At 40.2% G+C, this 24,502-nt stretch overlaps 1 protein-coding gene across 1 annotated transcript in view; it reads right to left on the bottom strand.

Annotated features, from left to right (window-relative positions):
- Positions 1–24,502, bottom strand: part of Slc9a9 (solute carrier family 9 member A9) — a 539,257-nt gene that overhangs the window by 350,140 nt on the left and 164,615 nt on the right. The window contains exon 6 of the mRNA XM_034484566.2: positions 12,780–12,885. Within this exon, the coding sequence (XP_034340457.1) occupies positions 12,780–12,885 (106 nt within the window). The remainder of the gene's footprint in view (positions 1–12,779; positions 12,886–24,502) is intronic.

The following is a 24,502-nucleotide window of genomic DNA, read 5'->3' as shown; positions in this document are numbered from 1 at the left end:
ATTTTGAAATGAGAGGCATGATCTTGCTAACCCATGGAGAACATCTAAATGGTGAATGGATTTCTTCCCTTGCCTTAAAACACTGCCTGCCATTCCAACAATAGAAAAAAATGATGTATATATGGACCCCTGGGACAGAAAAATTGATAAGAGCTCCCAACTTCTTTCTCATAAACAACGGATATTTTAAAGCTATTAGCGCAGGAGCTGGGCATTCAGGGACAGTTCATTTATCATCCATTGGCTGGTAAGAGTGCCAGGCCTTGCAGTCAGGCTCTGAAAAATGGGTCCCGTGTTCATCCACTATTGCAGAACAGATGCTCTCTCCCAAAGTTTAATCAGATTCTCTCAGCATCACATGCCCCATGAAGGCAGAACTCATATCAGACCTGTAATAAACCTGCCATGTAAATGCATTATAAAACCCAAGTAATATGAACAGATTATATTCTTCAGGCCAAGAGGGATTTTAATTTGGTCCAAAATTATGACTGAATATTGACTTGAATTCTTGTTCCTTGAAAAACAAATATAGAAAAGAATTCAGAAGTGAGTGCTTTAAATAAAAGCTATTCTGATGCTCAGAATGCAAAGTCAAACTTAAGTTTGTTATAAATAAAGCATGCCTCGTGATGAAAAAGTCTTAATGTATTGTTCCTAAAACTATAGAGTTCTGCCTTTTTATTAGGTTGCTCTGTCTACACCCTGGTACGGGAGCCTTGACTTCCTTCAGACTCCACGTCTATGATATTCCACTAAGAATTCAGCATTCCATGTTTTGTATCACAATGTGACTAGAAGCGCTTACATCTTTGAGAACCTTGCCTCATATAAGCTCAAAGTCATGGTGTGCTACTGTCTTATACAGCCTGCTACCTTGTATGGATTACCATCTGCTACTAGGCACAGTCCTATCAATGTATGTCACTCATTGGTCATGGCAAAGTCAGAAATCAGGAAGTACTATCAATTCTCCCAACAAGATACTGAAGGACACCACATAAAGACAAAACAGTGGTTATGCATAACGGCAAAGGTGCATTGCATCGCCGAAGGATTGTCTGGTCATGGAGGGATGGAGAAGAATTGCAGAACTGAACACTTCAGGCCATCATCACAGGCTTGTGTAGTAAGGGAGCAGACCTATTTATCTTGTCGAACTTTGGAGTAGTTTTGAATTATCCCAAATATTATTGTGTATTCAGGTGGTGGTTGCCAAGAATTAAAATTTTCTGGTCTTATTGGAAAATAACTTCTTTTGTATGAAGATGATGATAAAAATAACCAACCAACAGACTAGTTGATCTCCACCTGTCTCCATGGATACCGCATACAGTTTTGGATAGTACTTGCTGCGGGATGCAGACTGGGTGCAGCAAAGGTTGCTTGCACCATACACTCTTTGGGGCTCTTGAAATCCCAATGGCAGAAATTTTTTTGTGGTAAATTAATATAGTGGATGCTGACTAAGTATCCTGGGTTGTTTGACTCCAGGAAGAAAATGAACCTATCCTACCAGTATGGGTATGATTGCTATGGATCAGTAATTTTTTTTTTTTGTTGTTGTTGTTAATTATAACCACTCTGGTCCTACCTCTGCCTCATGTACAGATTGCTTAGTGCATCTCACCCTCTTACTGAGTGGCTGGTCCTTCTGGGCTTTGACTGCAGCACAGCATGGGACCTCTAAGCAAGAGGACAAATTCTCTAACTGTGGGCTAAAGTGAATGTGAAGTTACTATTATCTAGTAACAAGGTGTAAGCAGAAGACAGACTCAACTTCCTAGCACAGTCTAACATGATGACAGTACCTGCACTTTCATAGTAGGCTTCCATTGGTTTCGGCAACTCTGCACAAAGTAGAGAAGTATGGCTGTGAGCAGATCATTTTGCACCCATTTTGAGACGTGTGGGGATGAGTGATATCTGAAGTGCTATAATGAATAGGCCTTTGGTGTGCCTCTACTGTGTCCCCATGATCTCTCCCCCTATGGCTACTTAATGCCCATTGTCTTTGAGTGTTGCAGTGGACTCTGGAGTGACTGTCTACCCAATTCTCCCCTCTCTGTTCATCTTCATTATATCTGTCACAGTTACTCCTCGTTTTAATCCATAAATATTTCTGCCAATATCTTAGTTTAATATCCTTGGCTCTTCACTTTTTTATTGAGTTCAGCTGCTTATTTCTATTTAATTATAACCCTTGGAGTATCTATAGCTGATGATACATAGATAGTAAGCTATATTTAAAAGTATATTTCATTTTTTATTTTTAAATCACATTTTTTTTTTGTTAAGCTTGGGTCCTGGGCTGTTGGTTATTTCCCAGAAGACCTTGGACACATTTTTCTCTCTTCTTGGGATGTTTTTACTCCTAATGAGGACACTATTCTCAGGCAAATTGTGACTCTTGGTGACCTTCGTATGGAAAAACTGATCTTACCTTTCTGCTTTCTCTTACTATTTGAACTTTGTTTTTGCTGGTCTCTCGTCTCGCTACACTTTAATCTATTAGTTCTTTCCCCCATCTCTCTTTGTGATTCCTTAAAGGCCTTTTACATCTTCTTCTTATGATTCCTAATTAATGAGTCAGGTCAAACAGGCACAGAGAGGCAGGGAAGGCGATGTCAAAACAGCTAAAAATTAAAATGTATCGAATATAGATTAGTTTCTACTCCACACGCTGCAAATACCGCGTGATATTTCAATTTGCATCTTTAAGTCTAGGAAATTATTATTCACTATCTCTTCAAACACTGCCTCACACCATTTGCTTTCATTTCTCCTGAAATTTTTACTGATGTCTTCTGGATCTCTATCTATCATTTATATATATATATATATATATATATATATATATATATATATTCTATCATTTATATCTCTTAACTAACTTGTAATATGTTTTAAACCTGTGCTACATTCATCCCGGATCATTTGACAACTTCGTCGTCTACTTGCCAGTTGGTTGATAATATGACACTTATGCCATGCGTTGAGTTTTTAATGTCAATGTTTGCATTTGCACGGGTCCAGTTCCATATCTGCATTGAGTGCTTCTTTCCTTGCTCTTCTTGCTCCTTTATTGGCTTCTTCAGTTTTCATATGCCCGTTTGATAATCTTCCTCAGGCGCCTGTGCCTTCTGGGTGCTTGCCCCTTTGAGTTTCTCTTCTCTCCCTGATTCCTGGTTTTCCCCAGGTGAGGCTATGTCCTTTGGTGGCCTATTCTTTCTGTGTGTTTAGCTCATTTTAAGAAGGAATTGTTCTATTTTTCCTGTGGGATTTCCACAGCCCTGGCTAGGAAAGTCTCACTTTGGAGCAAAATTGGATTGCTTTAATGGTGAGAGGGGAGTGTGGGTAAGAACATTGTTTTAATTATCTTCAATATCTTTTTCTGCTGATATATAGACTTACATGTTGGATTTTACAGCCTGGGCCAAGGCTTTTGATCTTGTGAACTTTAGGTCAACGGCAAGATTTCTTAAGGTTGGTGGAAGAGCTGAGAAGGCTGAATGAGAACTCAGGAAGCCCAGACCTTATTCAGTTTTTCCCACCAAGGCTTCATTATCAAAAGATGGGGGCTGGGACTCCACTGCAGAACCCTTGAACCTCTGTGATAGCATGTGCCCCCACACAGTGGGCCTCTTCTGTTCTTGCTGTGATACTTTTTTTATTGCTTGTAATATACAGAAGTTACTTTTCTATCTTTCAGTCCAACATGCAGAAAAGAACGTTTGCTTTCTGAGATACGGCATTTCTACAAGCCTAGAGTAGAAAAGGGACCTTTCTGCTTCGTTTCAGAGCACCAGGTCATGGTGATTATGGAAGCTACAGTTTTGGAAGATCTGTTAGACTTTTTCTTCAGCTGATTTCCTCTCACAAATAGACCACAAGCCATCAGCCTGAGGATGGGACCTAGACTCAGATCTGACTAATCACTACATCCTAATTTCCCTGGAGTACTTTGTGATCTTGGGGAGATCTTCAAATGCAGGCAGTGCCAAATGGAGTCTCTGAGATTGATATGCAAAATATAGGAAGAATGAAGTGTTCTTTTGAGCTAAAAACTGCAAACTTGGTGAAATAGCCTTTCCTGTTTCACAGAGTAAGTCCTCTATAGGTGTGAGCAAAGATAGGCTTGCACCCTAAGAATCAGGAGGATGAGTGAAAAGAAACAAGTCATGTTGAATCCTTGAGCCCAGCATGCCCTGGTGGGCTTAACCCTGAAGCACAGGCCAATGGATTCCCTTGATTATACTAATTTTAATTATGTTTCTATCAAATAAATCTGACTGATACAGCAAAGACTTAAAGTTCAATGGAATTCAGATAAAGAGCATCAATATGGAATCACAGTATTTACTTATTTCTGTTCCATAGACCATTTTGTCATTCTCGGTACAGCATGAGCAACCCAAGTTCTCCATCATGGGTCTGAGTTCCAAGGAAGTAGCAAGCAAATCACGGATCTAAATCTGAAAGTCAAGAGATGGGCCAGACTCACTAGATAAAGCCAAGGTCAGATCCTAGTGATTTAAAGACGAATTAAGAGCTAGGGGGTAAAAGAAATCCAAAGTCTTGGTCAGGAAACAGAAACCAGAGATCAGGGATGAGCAAAATCTAAGAGAACAGCAGTGGATACGTGTGCGGTACCACGCCGGGAATGTCTGACTTACAGCCACTGAGCATGGCGGCCAGGGTTCTATTTAAAGAGCCCAAAGGAGCCTTTCCCATTACTGCCATGTGATACCACCTAGTGTTTAAGAAAGGAAATAACCATCGAATGGATTGCCAGGACAGGAGTCCTTGGGCAAAATGAGCCATGCATTATTTTTCCTTAAATTATGTAACACAAGAGTATCTATCTAGACAGCCATCAAAACAAACGTGATTCAGGATGATCATCACTTTCCCAGCCAAAATGAACTTCTGAATCCCCTTCAGTAAGGTGTGTCAAGACATAAGCAACTTAGTTTTAAGTTAAGAGAAGTATGTCTCTGGGTTGTGACGGCAGTTTCTGCTCACTCTCATCAGCAAGCGAATCTTTTTATCACCCCTGTCTTTCCCCGTAGGAGCCAATGAGAGACTCGGAGCTAATGAGAATAGCTAAGAGGGCTTTCCAAAATAGTTGGAAGAAGCACAATAAAGACTATTAAACATACATCCTCTGCAGAAGCTGTTAATGAGAGGATTAATAAATGCCTCCATCTGCACCTGAAAAGACCCTAATTGATTCGGTCGGTAATTATTGGAGAAACTGCCAAACAATTAGTTTGTGTTGTGGGGGACAGAGAAAGGTCTAACTTGCCTGTAAGGAGTTCGCATTCTTCTTGGAAATGATTAGTCTGAGAATGAATGGGATTTTCTTAGGGACTTATTTTTATATTTAAATTCTACAGTTCTTCTGAATTGACTGTTAAAGAAATCTTTTTTTTTTTTTTAATCCACATTAAATCCTGTGATAGTTATAATTTGCTCAGCTCACTGAGGGCACAGATGGCTGACTAAATCCAGACAATGGAGAGATTGCATATACAGGTGCTGGGCACATTTTATTGAATTACTGGATAACATCTCAATGTTCCTCTTAGTTCTATGGTTGAGTCTCACACTATTCCATTATCTTTCATGTTAATTCCTCTTAGGAAGCATGGGTGTTAAGGAGTGTGGTCTTGTGAAATATCACTTGTGGATAAGTGCCAAGTGTTCTCTGGCATCACACTTTCTGTGACATTTTCTAGCAAAAACGTCTAAGCAGCATGGTACTCTCCTTTAGAGAAAGAAAATTGCTGCTCCATTTCGCTCTCCTTTAATGAGCTGCACTGGACTTCCTTATCAGTATTTGCTTTACAAGGAATAAAGGCACTTAGTGCATATTTATTACCCTCCAAGAGCCTGCTCTTTAAAGAGGCCCTTAGTTTATTTCTAAGAAAACTTGGAGGCATTTATACACTGTGGAGTTATTTTAAAAAAAAAATAAATAAACATGTTACAGCACAATGCTGCACTTACCACTTTGGACCTTTAAATTATATTTGTGTTGAAATAGTATAGATTTTACATATCATATATATGTAATTTGCATATAAACAATATACAGCACATCACTATATCATCATAATTATAGGTAAAATATAGAGATAGCAAAATATGTGTATATAATATTTGTATGTAATTATTATAATATAGATAATTTGTTGTTGTTGTTGTTGTCAACCTGACTCAGTGTAAGGTCATCAGAGAGGAGGAACATTCAACTAAGAAAATGTCTTCACCAAACTGGCCTGTAGGCATGTCTGTAGGCATGTCTGTAGGCATGTCTGTAGGCATGTCTGTAGGCATGTCTGTAGGGATGTTTTCTTGATTAATGATTGATATGGGAAGGGTCACACCAGCCCAGGTGATCCTATATAAAAGAGTAAACTGAGCAAGCCAATTAGCAGCATTCTTCCATGGTCTCTGCTTTAGTTCCTGCCTCCAGGTTCCTGCCCTGTGTGAGTTCCTGCCCTGACTTCCTTCAAGGATGGACTGTGCTCAGGACATGTGAGCCAAAGAAACCCTTCCCTTCCTAAGTTGCTTTTGATAATGGTCTCCATCACAACAACAGAAAGCTAACCAGGATAGGAACACTGCATAAGTACATATGTATCCACGTATAGTTAGTAGTGTTTTGTTTTGATTTGATGTTTGAGACAAAGTCTCATTGTATAACTAAGGCTGACGTTGAACTTGCTTTGTAATTGGTTGAAATTCTATAGCCAGTCTAGATATTATTATATATTTAATTTTCTTAGTATTTACTAAGGACTAATACTACTATTTACTAGATATAAATAGTATAAATTAGGTTGATTTGTCTTACTTAAAATGTATTCTGCATATCTTTTTATATCAATGTATTTCTTTCTCTATCATTTTTAAGTGTATGGGATGGGTGACATGACGCACAGAACTTGCTAAACCACCTGGCAACCACTGTGCACAACTTCATGGCCTCGAATACTTCTTAGGATAATTTCTAGAAGTGGGGTTCCTTATTAAATGACTCAAAGCAATGACTTAGCAAATGATGCTAAATTATCTTTGGGAAAGTTGCATTACTTTTCTCTTTTGTCAGTAACCTAGAAGGGTTCCAATCTCTCAAACTCTAGCTCTCTGGGTATGATTTGGCATCTTGAGTTCTTAAGATTTCAAGATTTGCTAGCAAAAAAAAATTGACATTGTAGATATTAATAGGAATGGTAAGATAATTAGAAAAGTGTTTCTGCCATGTAAGTCTTCCTAGATTATAGAGTGACAGAGCTTTGCCGACTGTATTGCTTTAGTTCTTGCTTGGGATAGTTTTGTAATGCAATGTCTTGCTTGGGATAGTTTTGTAACTACTCTTACAATTTGTAGATAGGCAAACAAATACCACTCTTCTGGTGTGTTAAGATTTGTTATGTTTCCATCTATATTTAATTTTCTTTATTCATGGCAATTTTACTTGAACAATAATTCTACCTTTCTCATCTCAGCTTTGTGATTTCAAGTGAAGCCACTTATGGTCCTAACCTCCTTGCATCTGCTTTACTTGGGTAAGGTAGTGTCTCCCTTGCCTCAGTAAGCATACCTAAAGTAGTAACTGTTCTAGAACCTACAAGCTGTAGCAAAACTTAAGGCTGGGGATCATGGGGCAATGGACCTTGGGTTCTTGCTCTGTTCTGAAGACTGAGGCAGCCACTTCCTATTCAAAAGAGAAAACTACCATGAAGGGGCTGGGTGAGGAGGGAGAGCCCTGCTCATTTTGTGAGGCCCTTTACTGAGCTATTCCTATGGCTGCTGCTCATTTACATCAGCTCACAGTCTGTTTGCTTACAACAGTTTGGTTGGTTCTATGAAAACTGTCCTGATTGCACAGCTAATTAATGGGGATCCTGACACCAGATCTGACTTCTAATTGTGGCTTCTTTCGACTCTGCCATGCTGCCTCTGAAATTAATGTCTTTGTTCAGGATTCAAGCACGTATACTCCCTCTAGATCTCTTTGCTCTGTCTTCTGCCTCCTTTCAAAGTCTATTTAACCACTTTTAGAAAGGTAAATCCATCATGTAGAATTCATTCATTTTGAGCTAGTGTGTACACACTTGGAAAGGATATTCCTATATGCTAGGAATAATAGTTTGGGTCAGAGATAAGCTAATTTCAGAACTTTTGTGTTAATTGAAGTTACTTTTATTTCAGGACAAATAATTGCTGGATCATTTTTAATCATAGAAATATGATACAGCACTCATATTCTTGGGCTAGGTAGGAGAGATGGGAAAATCAAATTCAATTATAAATTAATTGTCTGAAATTGAGAGGACATTTAACCTAAGAAACAGTATTAATTATAATATTTTTTGCTTCATAGCCTATCAAAGAAAAGGATCTTTAATCAAAAATGTAGCTAAGTACTAGAGCATACTATTGTCATAATATTAACAATTAAAAATACAAAGTATTAAAAATGTAAAGGAATGGATAATCTTTAAGTAGAATTTGATGGCCAATGAAGGGAAGGTCAATGAAAGCCTGTTTCCAAAAGGCTTTACAGGCCCTGCTGAGGGCCACTCTTGTCAATGATTTGAGTTTATCAAGATAGGCCACATTAACCAGTGGCTTTGTTTTTCTGCAACTTTATTAATCCATGGTCAAATCCAATGAAACTATTAGGAAGAAGTTTCTAAAACCACACCGTTGATAACTTTTAAGGGCTCTTTGTTATTGTGCAGTGCTGTAAGTATTCTATTATCCAGTGCTCCTGTTAATCTCCTACTCTACCTAATCTATGAAGCTGAACTTTATCATAGTTATATTTGTATAGGAAGAAAACATTTTATCTATAGGTTTCAGTATGACACTTCTAGACATTTATGAAAATCTTGAAATATAACCTATGTGGATAAAGGGAAAGACTATCTATGTATATCCAATTTCACATACAAATTTAAATTTTTTATTTTTCCATGATGCTTGCAAAGACTAGCCCTGTAGCTATTCTTTTAAAAGAAAACTTTGATGGTAGGAGTGGTCCTAGGGCCTCGATACACACTAGTCAACTGCTCTATCACTGAGTTGTACTCCCAGCATTTATCACTGTTCTGAAGCCTAAAAACCACTCAAAGGAGGAATTAATAAAGGCAAACCACAAAGGAAGTTTTCCATTTGTTCTTTTTACATACACTTCAAGTATGTGTACTCTGCTTTCAAAAGGTTACTATCTAGAAGTCAAACATGCATGCAAATCCAATGCCAAATGGAAGGAACTGATGGGGTGGGGAAGTCCTGGCTCTGATTGTGAGCTGGTGGATCTAAAGGAAGCTACTGGGGTGAGAGTTGGAAGATATGCCTCAACAGCACCAGAAGCTTGGCAAACAACATAAGAAGAGAGATTTTAGTGTGAAGTCTTGGACCTACCACCCAGAGACTATCAATGTGCTGTGTATGGTTCAGTATAGAGGGAAAGAAAAGAAGAGGGATAAAGGACTTGTCAGTGAGAAACTCGAGGGAAAATCCTTATGTGATATTGAGATAGAGCTTTCCCAAGGAAGCTGGAAATGGTTGGAAGAGAGATAGAGATGGCATTCGAAGAAGATGTGAACAAGGAATGGCATGACAAGATCATTACGTAGAATCTACTCTAAGTTGATGATCATTACGTAGGTTCTAAACTAAGTAATGGTGCAGCAGACATGATTCTCTCCTGTGAAGAGGGTCTTAAGTCCAATTAGACACTGTTGGTTACTCACAAGATAAAAGTGTTTTGCCACTTTTGCCACTATTGCAGCGTTTGGCTTGTGTTGTAAGGCTGATCATTGGAGTCGTTCATAGACTTTACAGCTGGGTAGGTCCACTAATTGCTTTACCCTCTTGGCACCTTGCATACCACCTTCTGTACTATGAAAGTTAGTTCTCAGTGAGGAGACTTGAAGGTCAGTTCGAGCTCAGTTGGTCCAACCTAGCTAACTATCCATGGCTGGATAAGTCATAGAAACTGGAAAAGAACTTACTACTGTAATTTTCTGTTTTCTAATATAATATATCATTCCTTTTCTCCAGCCAGCTCCTTTCATACTCCCCTACTCCATCTCTAAGGCATGACCTTATCTTTAGTTCACACACACACACACACACACACACACACACCTCTATTGAATCAATTTAGTGTTTAGTGTTAGAATAATTTTCAACTGGCGCACTAACAACACAACCCTTAAGGCTCAAAGAAAATCACAAAACAGGGCATAGAAAACTATAAAAGCCAGAGGGAACAAAATGCCCTCTATGAGACAAGGTCTTCCAGACCAGCTAAGGATGCTGCACCTAAGAAATCTCAGTATGATTGCTTAAACAAGACCTGCCTAATGAGAAAACAATTGACATCCCAGTGTGGATGAAGGATATTTCACAAGGTCCTTTCCATAGATAAAAGCTATAGGCAAGTCGTAGATGCTGACAGAGGGAGAATTAGTTTTCTCCAGGGAAAGCCCTGATTGGTTTTCAATCCCAAGTGGTCAGCCTAAACACATGTACATGCGAGCAACACTAAATTGATTCAGTAGGTTGTGTGAGTGTGTATGTATGTATGTATGTATGTATGTATGTATGTATATTTATGTATATATACATATATGGGAATATTTATGCATATATACATATATGGGAATATTTACACATATATAATATATATATAACTAAAGATGAGATCGTGAATTAGAGAAGGAGTAGGGGAACAAGCAAGGAGTTGGATGGAGAGAGGGAACGGTAGAAATGATGTATATACAGTACTCATTATGAAAGTCTCCAAAAACAATTTTAAAAAGAAATGAGTGAACAAGTAAACAGAAAAGCACATGGAAGACAGTATAAGGGGAGATACAACAAGCCATAGGAAACATGGGTTACAGAGAGGCCAGACCTCAGTCATCTCACACATACTGGTCAGCAGTCAAGCAAGCCCATAGCAGGGATGCTTTAGATCCCAAGATGTGGATTTCCGGCAGTGAAATAGTCTTATTCAGAAACAGTTTTACTTTACTAGGAACTCCCTGGCGTTATACCTCACAGTGCCACAACAGCAGAGCAGAAGACTGCAGGGCTTCAGCTGGAATGACAATTGTCCCCTGCCCAGAAAGGAAGATACCTTGTCAAGATATGGAAATTAGATACATTTTGTCACCATGACCAAAATAACTGAAAGACACAGCTTCTGGATGAAAAGAGTAATTTTATATGGTTTCAGAGAGTTTGGTCTGTGGCCGACTGACCCATGTGTTGAGAGAGCCACAGATAGACTTGAGGTGGAGAATAAACCATTTCTAGTGCCCCAGGCTTATACCTAACAGGGCGACCTCATTCCCAAGTCCTTATTTTTAATGAAAGCCATTGTGATCGGCAGTGCCAGGCAGAGGCCAGCCCTGCCTTGGGTGGAGCAGCATGGGTCTCCCAGCTCTTTTGTGGTTTTGCTTGACATGGCCTTTTATAGTTTGGTGGCTCAGGAAGTAAAAAGGAGAGACTCAGCAGATTTTTTTTTTCAATTTTTTTCTTTAAATATTCCTTTAATGTTAATATTTCTGGGACAGGGATTCTTTATGTCCTAATTAATTGTTCTTGATGTTTTCCTTCAAAGCATCCTTTTGCATTTATGAGTCTGGCCATGGCTTTTTGTTCTTATTCTTACATGCTGGTAGTTTCCTGCGACATGAGAAATCCCTGTCTCTGTGGTCAGGTAAATGTGGCTGAACTCAGTGGCAACTTTGGAGGGAGGGAGAGAGGGAGGGAGGGAGGGAGGGAGGGAGGGAGGGAGGGAGGGAGGGAGGGAGCTTTAAGAAATGTCAACTAGAAAAGGAAAGGGAACTGGAACACTGGCTGCCAGGGCTGCCAGGCACTGCCTGCTTCTCACTCCCCACTCTGGGGTCTGCTTTTAAAATCTTTTGTTACTCCACAATACATTTTCAACTGCATTTGAAGTAATTAACACCGGGAATAGAATCCCATTGTCACATTTAATTATCAGATAGCTGCTTTCCTTGGGAACATCTGACAGTTTTGCCCAAAATGTTGGTCTTAATCTAAAACCACAGAGAGACCTCTGACACAGTGAAAAGCTGCCAGAGTGGCATTTATTAAATATAAATGGCTACATGTCTAAAGAGGAGGTGGAGAAAGCGTGCCGGGTCTCGTCTTAGGAAGAAACCCCTCAGCACAAAGGGAAATCACATCTGCACTCAGCTGAGGGAGCTCCAGGGTCACATGCTATAGGGGAGGGTTGTACCCTGTGCTTACCTTAAAGTGCTGAATCTGCATTGAGAAGGTAAAGTGTTCTGACCCTGAGTTCTAGGTCCCCATCTGCCAAAAGCTAAATTCCAGAGCTTCTGTCAGTCTGTTATCTGGAAAGCAACTAGCTAGGAGAAAAATACTAAGTGGCATTGATTTGAAAAAAGGCAGCTCATTTCCGTGCATCTTAGGATCCTTCAGTGAATCAGCTAAATATATGCACTGAGAAAAAAAAATCTGTTACCCTCTGGGTAGTATCTTGTAATAAGCTGAGAGTGTGAAGGTTATTAACAGTATTAGATATTAGGTGCCTAATGAATTGTGCCCATTATTGGAGATCTTCTGTGACAACAATTCCTTAAAAGCTACAAACGGTTGCTTCCTCTCAGTCATAGAGAGAAGATGCTATTAAAAACATCAGGAATTACCTCCAGGAGGAACCACAGTCTAAGGAACGCTGGGCAAGATCCGGTACTTACTATGTGAGGACTATGGCCACCGCATCATTCAGCACGCTCTCCCCAAACAGCAGTGTGTACAGGTCGGGGTCCACATGTAGTTCATGGAAAATGGCCAGCACTGTCACTAGGAAGACACACATAAAGATGACAGGTTAACTAGGACACAGCCACAAAGTGTATCTTTATTGTGGTCACTTTTAAAAAGCATTCATTAAATACTGATGGTCCTAAACTCACTCTCCATACCAACATGAGATCTTACTCCCCTCCCTACTCCCCACCCCCCACAGCCCAGTGAAGAAGTTCTATCCATGCTTACTTTTCAGAGATCCTTCTCTCTGTACACCTGACCCACCCTTTGCTACTCCCTGAAAGTCACATTGGACTTGCTGCAACTTTCTAAACACACTGCTGTTTCTTACCTTTTGTGTGTATGTGTGTGTGTGTGTGTATTTGACTCCTCCTAAAAGGACAGAAATTCCTTTAGCATCTACTTTCACCATTCCCTCATTTCTTATATGTGCTCCACAATACACCACGTGCACACACACATTCACACACACATGCACACACACACACACACACACACAGAGAGAGAGAGAGAGAGAGAGAGAGAGAGAGAGAGAGAGAGAGAGAGAGAGAGATTCATGCTTCCAAAAATCCTTTTCTTCATTCTTTAAGGGTCTTGAGAGAGACTTCTTCCAAATCCTCTGATCTCCTCAGCTTTGAGCTGGCTCATTCTTTTATGATCCTAGCATTTAGATCAAATCACAGACTTATAGAAGAGACTGAGCTCCCTGGGAATAGGGTCCAATTTGCAACCTTTGGTATTTATTTGACCAGCATGCTATAATTATTTGATAAATGGATGAAGGAATGGATAATTGAATATTGTTGCAATAGCCTACCACTATGGATGGAGAGGCAACTAGATTCTGGCTCTCCCATGCTCCCGAGAGCACATTCCACCATAGAAACTGACTCAGGGTTCTCCAGAGCAGGACTCACTCAGGTACTCCATGCTGACTACTAGCACTGAGCCTTCGTGAATCTATCACAACTATAAACGCCACACACTAATTATCTGTGTTTCTCAAAACTTCCTGATGGCTTGAGATTTGAAACAGTTATGCAAAGTATGATCAGCACTCATTAAGAAAATAACCCACTGAATTGATTGCCAAGAGGGAAAGAGAGTGCTACAAAATAATACCGATACACATGGTTAAAAAGGAAAAAAAAAAAGGCAGAAAGAGTATTTTCACTTCCGTTCTTTCCTCTCCTATTTCATGAAGCATGAGGCCAAGATGTATTCTGTAAACAGAGTGCTAGTTGTGTTTGTGGGGAGGGGAAAAGAAAGTGAGTTAAGTGTGAAGGTTTTGAAAGTAATCAAGAAATTTGGGGGTTGCTCTCTCTGCCACAGTATTAATAACTGAAGGTCTTTAGTAAGAGGGTTGACACACTCTGATTTGGTCAAATATGGACATAAAGCTCAGGCATCAGAACAAAGGCAGAATAGAGAGGTGGCTCGAGGCCTCCCTAGTAATTCCAGTAAAAGATGGGTTTTACTGGAGAAGAAAGGGAGAGGTGTAGAGTTGGGCTCCCAGCACTGATGACCATGCACATCTGTCATTGCATGTGCAGCTGGCTCAGTGACCACAGTGCTTATCCATGACTTATCTATTGGTTCTCGTCTTCCCAGCCACACAGCACGATGCTGCTATGTAGCACACTGCTTAGTGACTGGATAAGCAAGAGTGTTGTAAGGACAGAGAGGAAGGGACAGCACCCCCACGCTACTTGAAGAGGAGAATTGGTGTGCCTTTGTGCTTGAGAGATAGAAGAGAATATCCCAGATTCCGACTTGCTATAAAGCATAATGATCGTACTTAAGATAATGTATTACATACTTGAAGATTGCAAGAAAGTAGATTTTGAATGTTCACATTACAAAACAATAACAACAACAAAACCAAACCAAAAGGGTTGACGAGCGTGTGAAGCGAGGCACTTACTGATAGGCATGATCCGCCTTCCTACTGTTCATGGGCATAAAATACATCACATAATATAAACACAGGTAAGTTTTATTTGTCAAAGCATTTTATCTTTCTTTAATGTCTTTTTTAAAACAAAGAAGCTACTGCTAGGATCTAACAGCAAAACAAAGAAGGAGGGGGGGAGTTGGGTCATGATTGGAATGGCAGCAGGCCTGATTCCTTTTTTTTAAAACCAAGGACAGAATCAATTTCATTATTCAAGTCCAGAGGGTCCTGTTAATCACACTAGGTAAGTGGCAGAGATCTCCTCTCAGCCCCTGAGTGCTTTTGAGCTATTTACTACAACAAGCAGCCTCTGCAGGTGGAGATGGGAGGGTCAGAATTCATCTCTCTTAAATGATCTCTTTCTCCATCTCAGGTTGAGTCAAGAGCCTGCATCTAACCAAAGCAATGAGCTTTCAATTGAGGTTTTAGTTAACAACATTCTCCTTTTGCCGGGATCTTGTGGAATAAAATATAAGTTACTCTTTAACAGAAAATTCTATCTCTGCAGTTCAAGTGCCAACTTCAGCTTCTGGGTATATTTGTTCCTGAGCTCTGAGGATAGCTTGTGACCCATCTCTACTCTTGGGGAGGTTTTCTAGGTTCATGTGCAACTTAAGGCTTGGCTTCTTATTCTAAAGTTCCTACTCATTGATATCTACTCTGTGCTATGAGATGGATTCTGCATTTTTTCCAAAGAGAGCATAAGGCTATTTTGAGGAAAGAATTTATCTGTATATCCAGTTATGTTCAAAAATGATCTGGCATTCCCACAATTCCTCCTGAACAAAGAACTGAGCCCTGCTTCATAAATGATATCCCACACAAAAGAGAAAGCTATTACTTTTCGCATTCCTATCTACCCTGTGAAGAAACAGAACGGCTTCAGAATAAAGCCAGCTAGTGTGTCCTAGAGGAGGGAGTATTTTGTCGGGATGGCAAGTGAGTTGAATAGGTGAGTCAGGGAATTAGACACCCACTCTGCTCCCGAGCTTGCAACTTTTAAAAGAACTCATTTAGTTAGTTCACAGACAGCACTCAGTTTTACACACAGTGCCCTACATGCTTAGCTGCACTGTCCCAGTTTAGACTTTCTTGAAACAGCCGCAGTGTAATTCAGAGCAGGCTTTCCTCAGATCTCGCTGAGGTGGGGAGACTAGCCCGAACTCAAAGCTAGGCTAAAAATAATTAGTACTTATTTAAGATGAACTTTTTGTGACCTCAAGAGAACATTCTAGATAGAAGGCATAAGAATACTTAGCAAAGGAAGAGGACATAATCAGATTTTCAGAACCTATGATTTTATTAAAGGATTTGGCCAATTTTGCCTGTATCACATTGTGGTCTACATTCATCTCACGATAGCTGCTGCTGCTGCTTCATCCATGGTTGGGAATCCCTTCTCTTATACCTTCTAAGGCCAAATTTTTAGTATGTATGTATGTACATATTTTTTTTCCAGACAGGATTTCTTGGCATAATCTTGGCCATCCTGGAGCTAGTTCTGTAGACCAGGCTGGCCTCAAAGTTTCTGCTTCTACCTCCTGAGTGCTGGGATTAAAGGTGTGCACCAGAATCACCTGGCTTGTTTATGTATTTATTTTTAATTTTATTATTTCATGTATATGAATGTTTTGCCTTCAAATATATATAAATACCACATGAGCGCTTGGTGCCATAAAAGAGTGTCAGAACATCTGGGAATGGCGTTATAGATGGTGGTGAGCCACCATGTAGGTGCCGGAAATCAAAGCCAGTTCCTCTGCAAGAGCAACAAGTGCTCTTAACTGCTGAGCCATCTCACAGCCCTAAGAACTGATTTTTATTTTTTTGGACAGGAAAATCAACTTTGTTTCTCAAGTTGGTGATAAGGGATATACGTTCCTGTGATGCTAAAGAAGATTCCCATTCACACAGGCATGTGCCTTCATTTAGGACACGGAAAGAATGTGACAACCGAGTGACTGACAAATGCCAGGGAACCATGGGAGAGTTCTGAGTCAAGAGCTTGAGTAGCCAAACAGGAAGAGTGAGAAGACTGTGGGTGGCTGTATTTCTGGGGTGTACTGGTGAGGTGAGATAGAGAGCCAATGTGGCATCATTAGAATGCAGAACCAAGTAGGGCTCTCTTCTAGATATTCAATGTTGTAGATTGGGAAGAATAAGGCAGAAAATAGAAAGGTTGAAGAAAGAGGCTAGAATCAAAGGGAACTAATAGGGAAGGGTCTGAAGAAGGCGAGAGCAACCAGGAGCAGCAGGGAAATTATGTTCTGAGGCATGAAAGATCATCTGCTGCAAGCTGGGTACCAATGCGTGACTCGGGCCCCTGGAGGCTGGACATGATTGCAGTATCTCCAGCAGGGGTAAATCCAAGGCTTATGACAAACTATTAGAATCAAATGGAGACCAAATTCCAACCTCTGAGAGAAATCCAAACACTGAAATAGTGTGATATTTGTACTAAAACCATCATCATACAGAAACTCTAACTAGTCTGATCTTAATCAGAAAGGTTGTAAGAAAACATTCCTAGAGTAAAATATACAGAAATTGACTACTGAAGCCCTCAGCATGCCAACATATTGACTGCTAAATAATGCTCTCTGTATTTTTTTTAACTGCTTGTCTGTAAATGATCGCTCTCTGGAAGCTCCGTCAGTAATTCTGAAGTCTTCAGAGTGATTTAGTGACAGTCCATGCCTTAGAACCTTTGTAAGCAGCTCTCTGACCCACATTTTCTTGATGTTTTACAAGGAATTTAAATTTCAAATGGTATTTCAATGTACCAGCACTCAGCAACCTAGCACAAGATCTGCCTGGGTCGATAGACAACAAGACACAATAGTTTCCTCCCTTGTCATTCCAAGTCATCACTCGGTGTTGTCAAATGCTGGCTCTTTTTGTCCTACTTGCTATTGCTTTTTGTGCAAATCAGTATGTATGACACTTGTCTATGACATATGAACAATCAGAAGTGTCCGAGGCTTCTGCAGCTGAATCCTTGTTAGTCATGACAGGTGTTATTCATTTATCTATATAAATGAGGTAGCAGTCTTCTCTTGTTAAAAGAGTACTGTGAACTTTTTCTCCCCCACAAATGGTCTAAGTGCTTGGAGGGGAGTTTCAGAAACAGTTGTAGCTTTGTAGGAATAGACTAGAATATTGGAATTATTTTGAGTCTAGACCTTCCCTCTCCACACACTTGACTATGAAATCAATTCATGCATGGGTTTTACCAGTGGGGCTCTGCCAATCTTAAAAATAGAAATACAACAGAATTCTACCCTTCTGAACTCGATCAAAGAGTGATGCCAAGTCTGGAAAGCATGTCATTAGATGCTACTTTGTTGAGGTCATTCCAAATTGTATATTCCACAAAGCATCACAAATGACTTAGGCCTAAAACATGACAACTTTATCTGACCCTCGTGGTGATACATATTTTAGGCATTGGGGTAGCAGTGAAAAGACAGTATATGTTAGCACACTGTTGCAATCCTTACAGCCAGGTCTCCTTGGGAGGAACAAGCTCTGGTGGCCAAAGTAGTGGTTTCAAAGAGAAGACCAGGGATTGCTGGAGTTTCTTGAATTATACTCAGGAAGATCTTCATGGTCAGAACTATCTTCATAACAATGGGGAAGTGTTAATTACATTTTTAAAATTCTTATTCTTTGGGTTTCTAAAGTAGCATTTACAAAAGGCTCTGTGATAACATTAGTCCAGCGTATTGCATTCAGGGGCAGATGTGAGGACCCCCTGACTTTAATTGCTCATATCTTACATGGAAGAATTTTGCAAGGATATAAGGAAACACTGCTCCTCTCCTCGACATAATTTTTGGCTTCTCTTGGAAAATAAATTTACCTTTCATATGTTATATTATTTATAGTCAAATATACACATTAGTGCTACTTTAGTCAATAAAATAACATTTTGAGATTTGTCTTAATTTCTAGTTGAATAAATAATAATGGGTGCATCAACAGAAACTCTTTGAGGTCTTTCCTAATTTGGGTGAGTTGTGAAGAGACATATTATAAATGCCCGAGAGTGACTGTCCTAACATAGGTGGGCTTATAATGGCTTATTTTCTATACACTGAAAATGACACTAACTAAGCACCCTGTTTGAGAAAGATGAGGAAATGTTTTCCTTTGTTAGCTCCTGAGGAGCTCAGTTTACGTGCTGGATCATCACTCAGAAAGGCTCTCTGTGTCTTAACATTTTTTGCCATGCAGTAACCCACTGACTCTCAGTGTAGATGCAGAAGACTCACGGTAACTCTCGGATGAGGAAATGGTTGTCTCTTTACATTAACCCCAGGAGCCTATTTTTAGTGTCACAATTCCATCACTGGTATCTGTATTTTGTTTAAGGCATTCTTTTAAAAGGTTAAATATTGGAAAGTTGTTTCTTTAATGGAAAGACATACAAGAAAAAGCACAGACAATCACAATCCCATTCTTAACTTCTAGCTGCATGGTGTTTGAGAATAATTGATTTCACCTTTTGCTCAAAAGCCACAAGTACATCCCCTACTGGTCTTTGAGAGTAGAAAACAGAAACCAGAAGGTCATAAGATTTGGCAATGTGAAAATCAAATACTGGCATATAAATGCTGCAGAGAAATATATTTAATAATCAACCCAGGCAGGTACTAGTTCCTAGGTCTTATATCTGGGAATGTATGGATTGAAACCTGCTTGGCACTTCAGCTAGGGCTTTAAAAAATTCTCCCAAAGGTATCTACTAGCAAGAATATTCTAAATTTAACATTAGCAGAGAACATAAACATTTAACAAAGACCCAATTTTCTCACCAATGTGGTTTAATGAGCCATGGTGCAGTTTAATGGGGATCTGTGCTGTGTACCCTCTATCCAAGTGAAGATGACTCAGCCAGCCACACAAGCATTCTCCAATCACAATGATTGCTTCAGCACATTGCCATTTTAAAACAGAAAATGGCAGGCAAATGTTTAACTACAAATCATGAAATATATTCAGGGCAAAAGCCAGCGAAAGAGCAGCCCAAGTTAGTCATGGCTCACTAAGAAATCATCACTTGGATGTGAACATAATCCTAAGGCTTATTACATGGAACAACTGGAAGAAAAGCAAGAAGTCGGGCTGGAGAGATGGCTCAGTGGTTAAGAGCACTGACTGCTCTTCCAGAGGTCCTGAGTTCAATTCCCAGCAACCACATGGTGGCTCACAACCATCTGTAATGGGATCTGATGTCCTCTTCTGGTGTGTCTGAAGAAAGCTACAGGGTACTCACATACATAAAATAAATGAATAATTCTTTTTAAAAAAAGAAAAAAGAAAGAAAAGCAAGAAGTCAAAAGAGCATTGTGTCAGTCATGATCACGGGTGACATCGAATAGGAGTGCTTCATAAAGTTTTCTTACTATAAAAAGAATATGAAACACATATTGTGTGCAATAATTTCCCAAACTCTGGATAAGGACACTGGGGAATATTACATAATAGTTTCAACAACATGTTCCTTGGAGAACATGTTCAAGGGCAAATGGACATAATACTGAGAAGACTCAGCACAGGCATGGGGAAGAGAAAAGATAAAAGCTAGAATGAGGAATTCAGCAAGGACTAAGGCTGTTCTTCAGTGGTGGAATTCCTGCCTAGCCTCACAAGGCCCTGGACTTATTGCAAAAGGGGGTAGGGTGATGTCATGTGCTTATCCTGCCTGAGAATCTGAACAGTACTCCCTTCCCAAATCTGTCAACCAACAATACCTGGAACATGTGAATATATTTTATTACATGACTACAACAGCCTTTGAATGTAAATAAGGCAGAAGACCTTAAAAATGGGTATTTTATCTTAGTTCAGCTGAAGCAATGGTCAGTCCTAATCGCATGAGCCTGTGAGGGTGAAAATTTCCCATAACTGTCCCCCAACTTTATGTACTCTAAAACAAAACAAAACAAAACAAAACAAACAAAAAAAACAAACAACAAAAACAAAACCATCAACCTATCTATTTCAATTTGTGTTGCCCACATACTCTTGGATGTGGGGCCACCACTAGAATGTGATCAGTCTACCAGAGGCCACTCCCTTAAAGAAAACTTTCATATTCCTTCAAAAGCCACCAATTGTTTATAGCTCCCCAGCCAGGGATAGAGGCTGGCAAACCTCTTCCCTCATTATGCTAGAACATTGGCGGGTTTAAAGTTTATGTAGGCAACCACAGCAGCCATGAATCCATGAATGTGGCAATCCTGTCATGTCCAGATGAGCCTGTTCAGTTCCACTCCTCTCTGACCTCCAGCTTTCGCAGTGTTTCTCATTTCCTCTTCTGAAATTGTTGCTGAGCCTCAAAGTTGGAATGATAAAGTGCGATGTGGATGACCCACATGTGGCTGAGCACGCAGCCAACATTTATTCTTTGCACTTTGATCACTTATGAGTTTCTACATTAACCGCTACCCACTGCACACACCAAAAAAATCTTCTTTGATGAGGTCTGAGAGATATGCTAATCTATGTGGAGAGATGCCCATTTAGAAGAATATTTGATACTATGTCCCTTTAGCAGAAGAATAACAGTAAATTTACCCCTGGGAAACCTGAATACCCCAGCTATGAGTTCTCTGCCAGATTTACAATAGCAGACCTCTGCCTTCTCCTATGGAGCAGGCTTCAAATCTACTCATAGAGAAGTTGGTTGCCCCTCCCACCCCCCACCCCCATACAACCAATACTGCTATTCCACTCCTAGGCTCATCTTGCTATGCCAGCTATCACTGCAGTTCATAGGATTCACAGCTGGGTTAGACTGTTGATGGTTTGTTTCCCCCCAACAGCATGCATAGCAGCTTTTAGTACTGTGATGGCTAGCTAGAAGAGAGAAGAACGCTTTCTCATCAGCACCAACTTGATTTTCCCATGTCCTGTAACCAGTGCACGTGTTGTCTTCTGCAAGATGGTGGTACCATCAAATTCTGGGGGGAGACCAAGAGCAATGTCAAACGCCTGTAATAATTAAGAGGGGGGGGGTCTTTGGACCCTCAGACCTAGAGGAGATATCCCACGTTTGGCACTGTGCTTTTTAATTCAGCAATCTTTGTTTGCTGGGATGAGCATAATCCCCTGTGTAGGCTAACTCCAATTAAACTCTGTTTTGTATGGGTATGAATGTAGCTTATTTTTTTAATGTTGATTTCCATATACTTCCCAAACATGCTGGGTGTTAGCCCTCTCCTGGTCCCTTCCTGTGCCCTACCCTGCCATTTCGTTCTTCATCCTCAAATCTCTCTCCACTCACATCATCTGTGTTCTATTATCCACTCTCCTTCCTCAGTGTCTTTTTTTTCTCCTCCCCACCAACGGTCTATTTCTAGTTCCCTGAATTCTGTGGATGTTTCAAATTGAATACACAAGTCTAAATATTTGATGCCTAGAAATGCAGATGAGAGAAATGCAGGGTGAGTACAATCAAAATACATTGTATGACATTTCAAAGATTAATAAAAAATATAAATAAAAAAGAAAAAGGCGTGTTTTACAGATAAAGCTTTGGGATTCGTGATGCAGGAAAGAAATATGGGGCTTAGGAGATATGAGACAGCGTAGGAAGAAAGTGTTTCAGTGGAATAGGTCTAAATGATGGAACACTCCGTTCTGAGAGTGTGTACACTTGCTGCTGAGTCCCCACCTAAGAACCTGAGACCCATGAGGGTTGGCCACATCTTGAGCTTCCCTGATGTCCTCCAGGCTCTTTGGCATGGAACTGAACACTTAAGGGTATAATAAATATTCTCCTTTCAGTAACATTTATTGCTCGTAAGTGAATTCACAATTTGTATGCAAAAATGATTGTCATTAGTCATGATTCTGTAAATCGTTACCAGCAAAACACCTGAGGCAGAATAAAAATAAATTTTATACAATAAAAAATAAAGGAGACGAATCTTCTTGGGCTGGTGTGAGAGAATTTACTAGAGGGGTGTGAATAATGAAAACAGTCAGGAACATTCTAAGTGATAGACGGGTTTATTATATTTTTGCTGGCTTTAAAATATAGACGCTGATTTTGCCAGGGCAGAGAGAGGGGTCTTGGACATCAGTGGATATCTCTGTTAGTGAGCAATGGCACCTCAGCTCTGTAGCTGTAATAATCTGTATTCTGCCAGAAAGCTGAATGATCTTAAGAGAGAGATTCTTCTTAGAACTTATGAAAGGGCCCCAATCGGCTAAAACCTTGACTTTGACCTTCTGAGACTCAGGAAAGAACTCAATCCAGCTGGACTTCTGACCTTCAAAGTGATTGAGAAAATTTCTTGATGCCAGAATCTACCAGATACCTGATTTGTTATATTGCTAACACATTAACGTGTCTGAGCCCCCTGGACCATAGCAATCTGAAGAGAATGGGTGTGCTGGCTTTAGAACTTTAGAATCTGAGCTCCTGAGTAGGGATATGGCTGGAATGTTCCCACTCTCAGCCATTTCAGAGCCTCCTTTTGCCCCTGTAACACCACTGGCATAAAATAAATCACATTCACAAATCTATGTTTTATGTTGTGCTGAACAAAACCAAGCTTGTACCAGAGGTTAAAAAGGAGGGAGGGGGAGAAAACCATAGGGATTCTGCCTACCGGGCTATGGGAGCTAAACATCTCTGAATGTCCTTCCTGGTGCTGTCATCACACACAGCACACTATATCATCCAGTCTCCCTGAATGTTGCTTTGTATGTCATAGAGTCGCCTTACTCTCCAGGAATCACCCTGTCCAGGCCACAGTGTTGTGTACAGTCACCATGAGGAAGTGATGCTGACTGGGACGGGGTTCAGATCGGGGTGCCAGGTCAACAGTCTGGGCAAGCCAAGTCTTGGGAGAATAAGTCTCAAGCTGCAAAGTAGCCCGCACCAAGAGGAGCAAACAGCGATTTTTACTGGGATTTTCTCTTCTGGGCATTGTTTTTTAATCATTCTGAATTTTCTATAGTAAGTGTTTAATATTTTTAGGCTCAGAATGAGCAGAATGCCATTCACAAAATTGGCCAAGCTTATAAACATAAAACATGGTGACCAGAGTCCCTTTCTCAAAGCCACAGATGTCCTCCATATGTCATCCATACTAGCCATCCTGAGTGCCTCTTCTGTGCTTCTAGATTGCTGACCCCTCTTTTTGTGCACAGACTCTGGACTCCCTCTATCTCTTCTTTGTTTGGGGAGACTGCCTGCCCTTCTATGGATTTCCATCAAGTTCTCTGACCTCTTTTCTCTGTCCTCCTAAAGTTCCATGCTTTAACACAAACACTATCCAAAAAAGCGTCCTCAGCATGCTTCTCCCCATGGAATCTCAGTCTCTATCCTTTCCTTCTCTCTCTGCTGATACACACCCAGGTCTCCAGCCACCTTCCAGGCAGTTTCACCTGCAGTGGCTCTGTGTATCTGTCACTGGCAATGGCTGTTTGATTAGTTTTCCACTCCCTGGGAGCAAGGCTCCATAAATCTGCTTTTCTTGAGTCTAAGGAATACATTGTCACCAACCCAGAAGCTTTTTGTTTGTGTTTTAAGAAGATAGATAGACAGATAGATAGATAGATAGATAGATAGATAGATAGATAGATAGATAGATTTTTATTTGCAATGGGGAAATCTCTGGCTTTAGAAAGAACAATAATAGAAGTCAAACTACACTTTGTAGTCCAGCAGTTTGCAAG

Source organism: Arvicanthis niloticus, chromosome 21 (genome assembly GCF_011762505.2).
Source record: "Arvicanthis niloticus isolate mArvNil1 chromosome 21, mArvNil1.pat.X, whole genome shotgun sequence".
In the NCBI taxonomy this organism is placed as follows: Eukaryota; Metazoa; Chordata; class Mammalia; order Rodentia; family Muridae; genus Arvicanthis; species Arvicanthis niloticus.
Note: the sequence above shows the minus strand (reverse complement) of the source record. Positions and strands in the feature narration are given on the sequence as shown.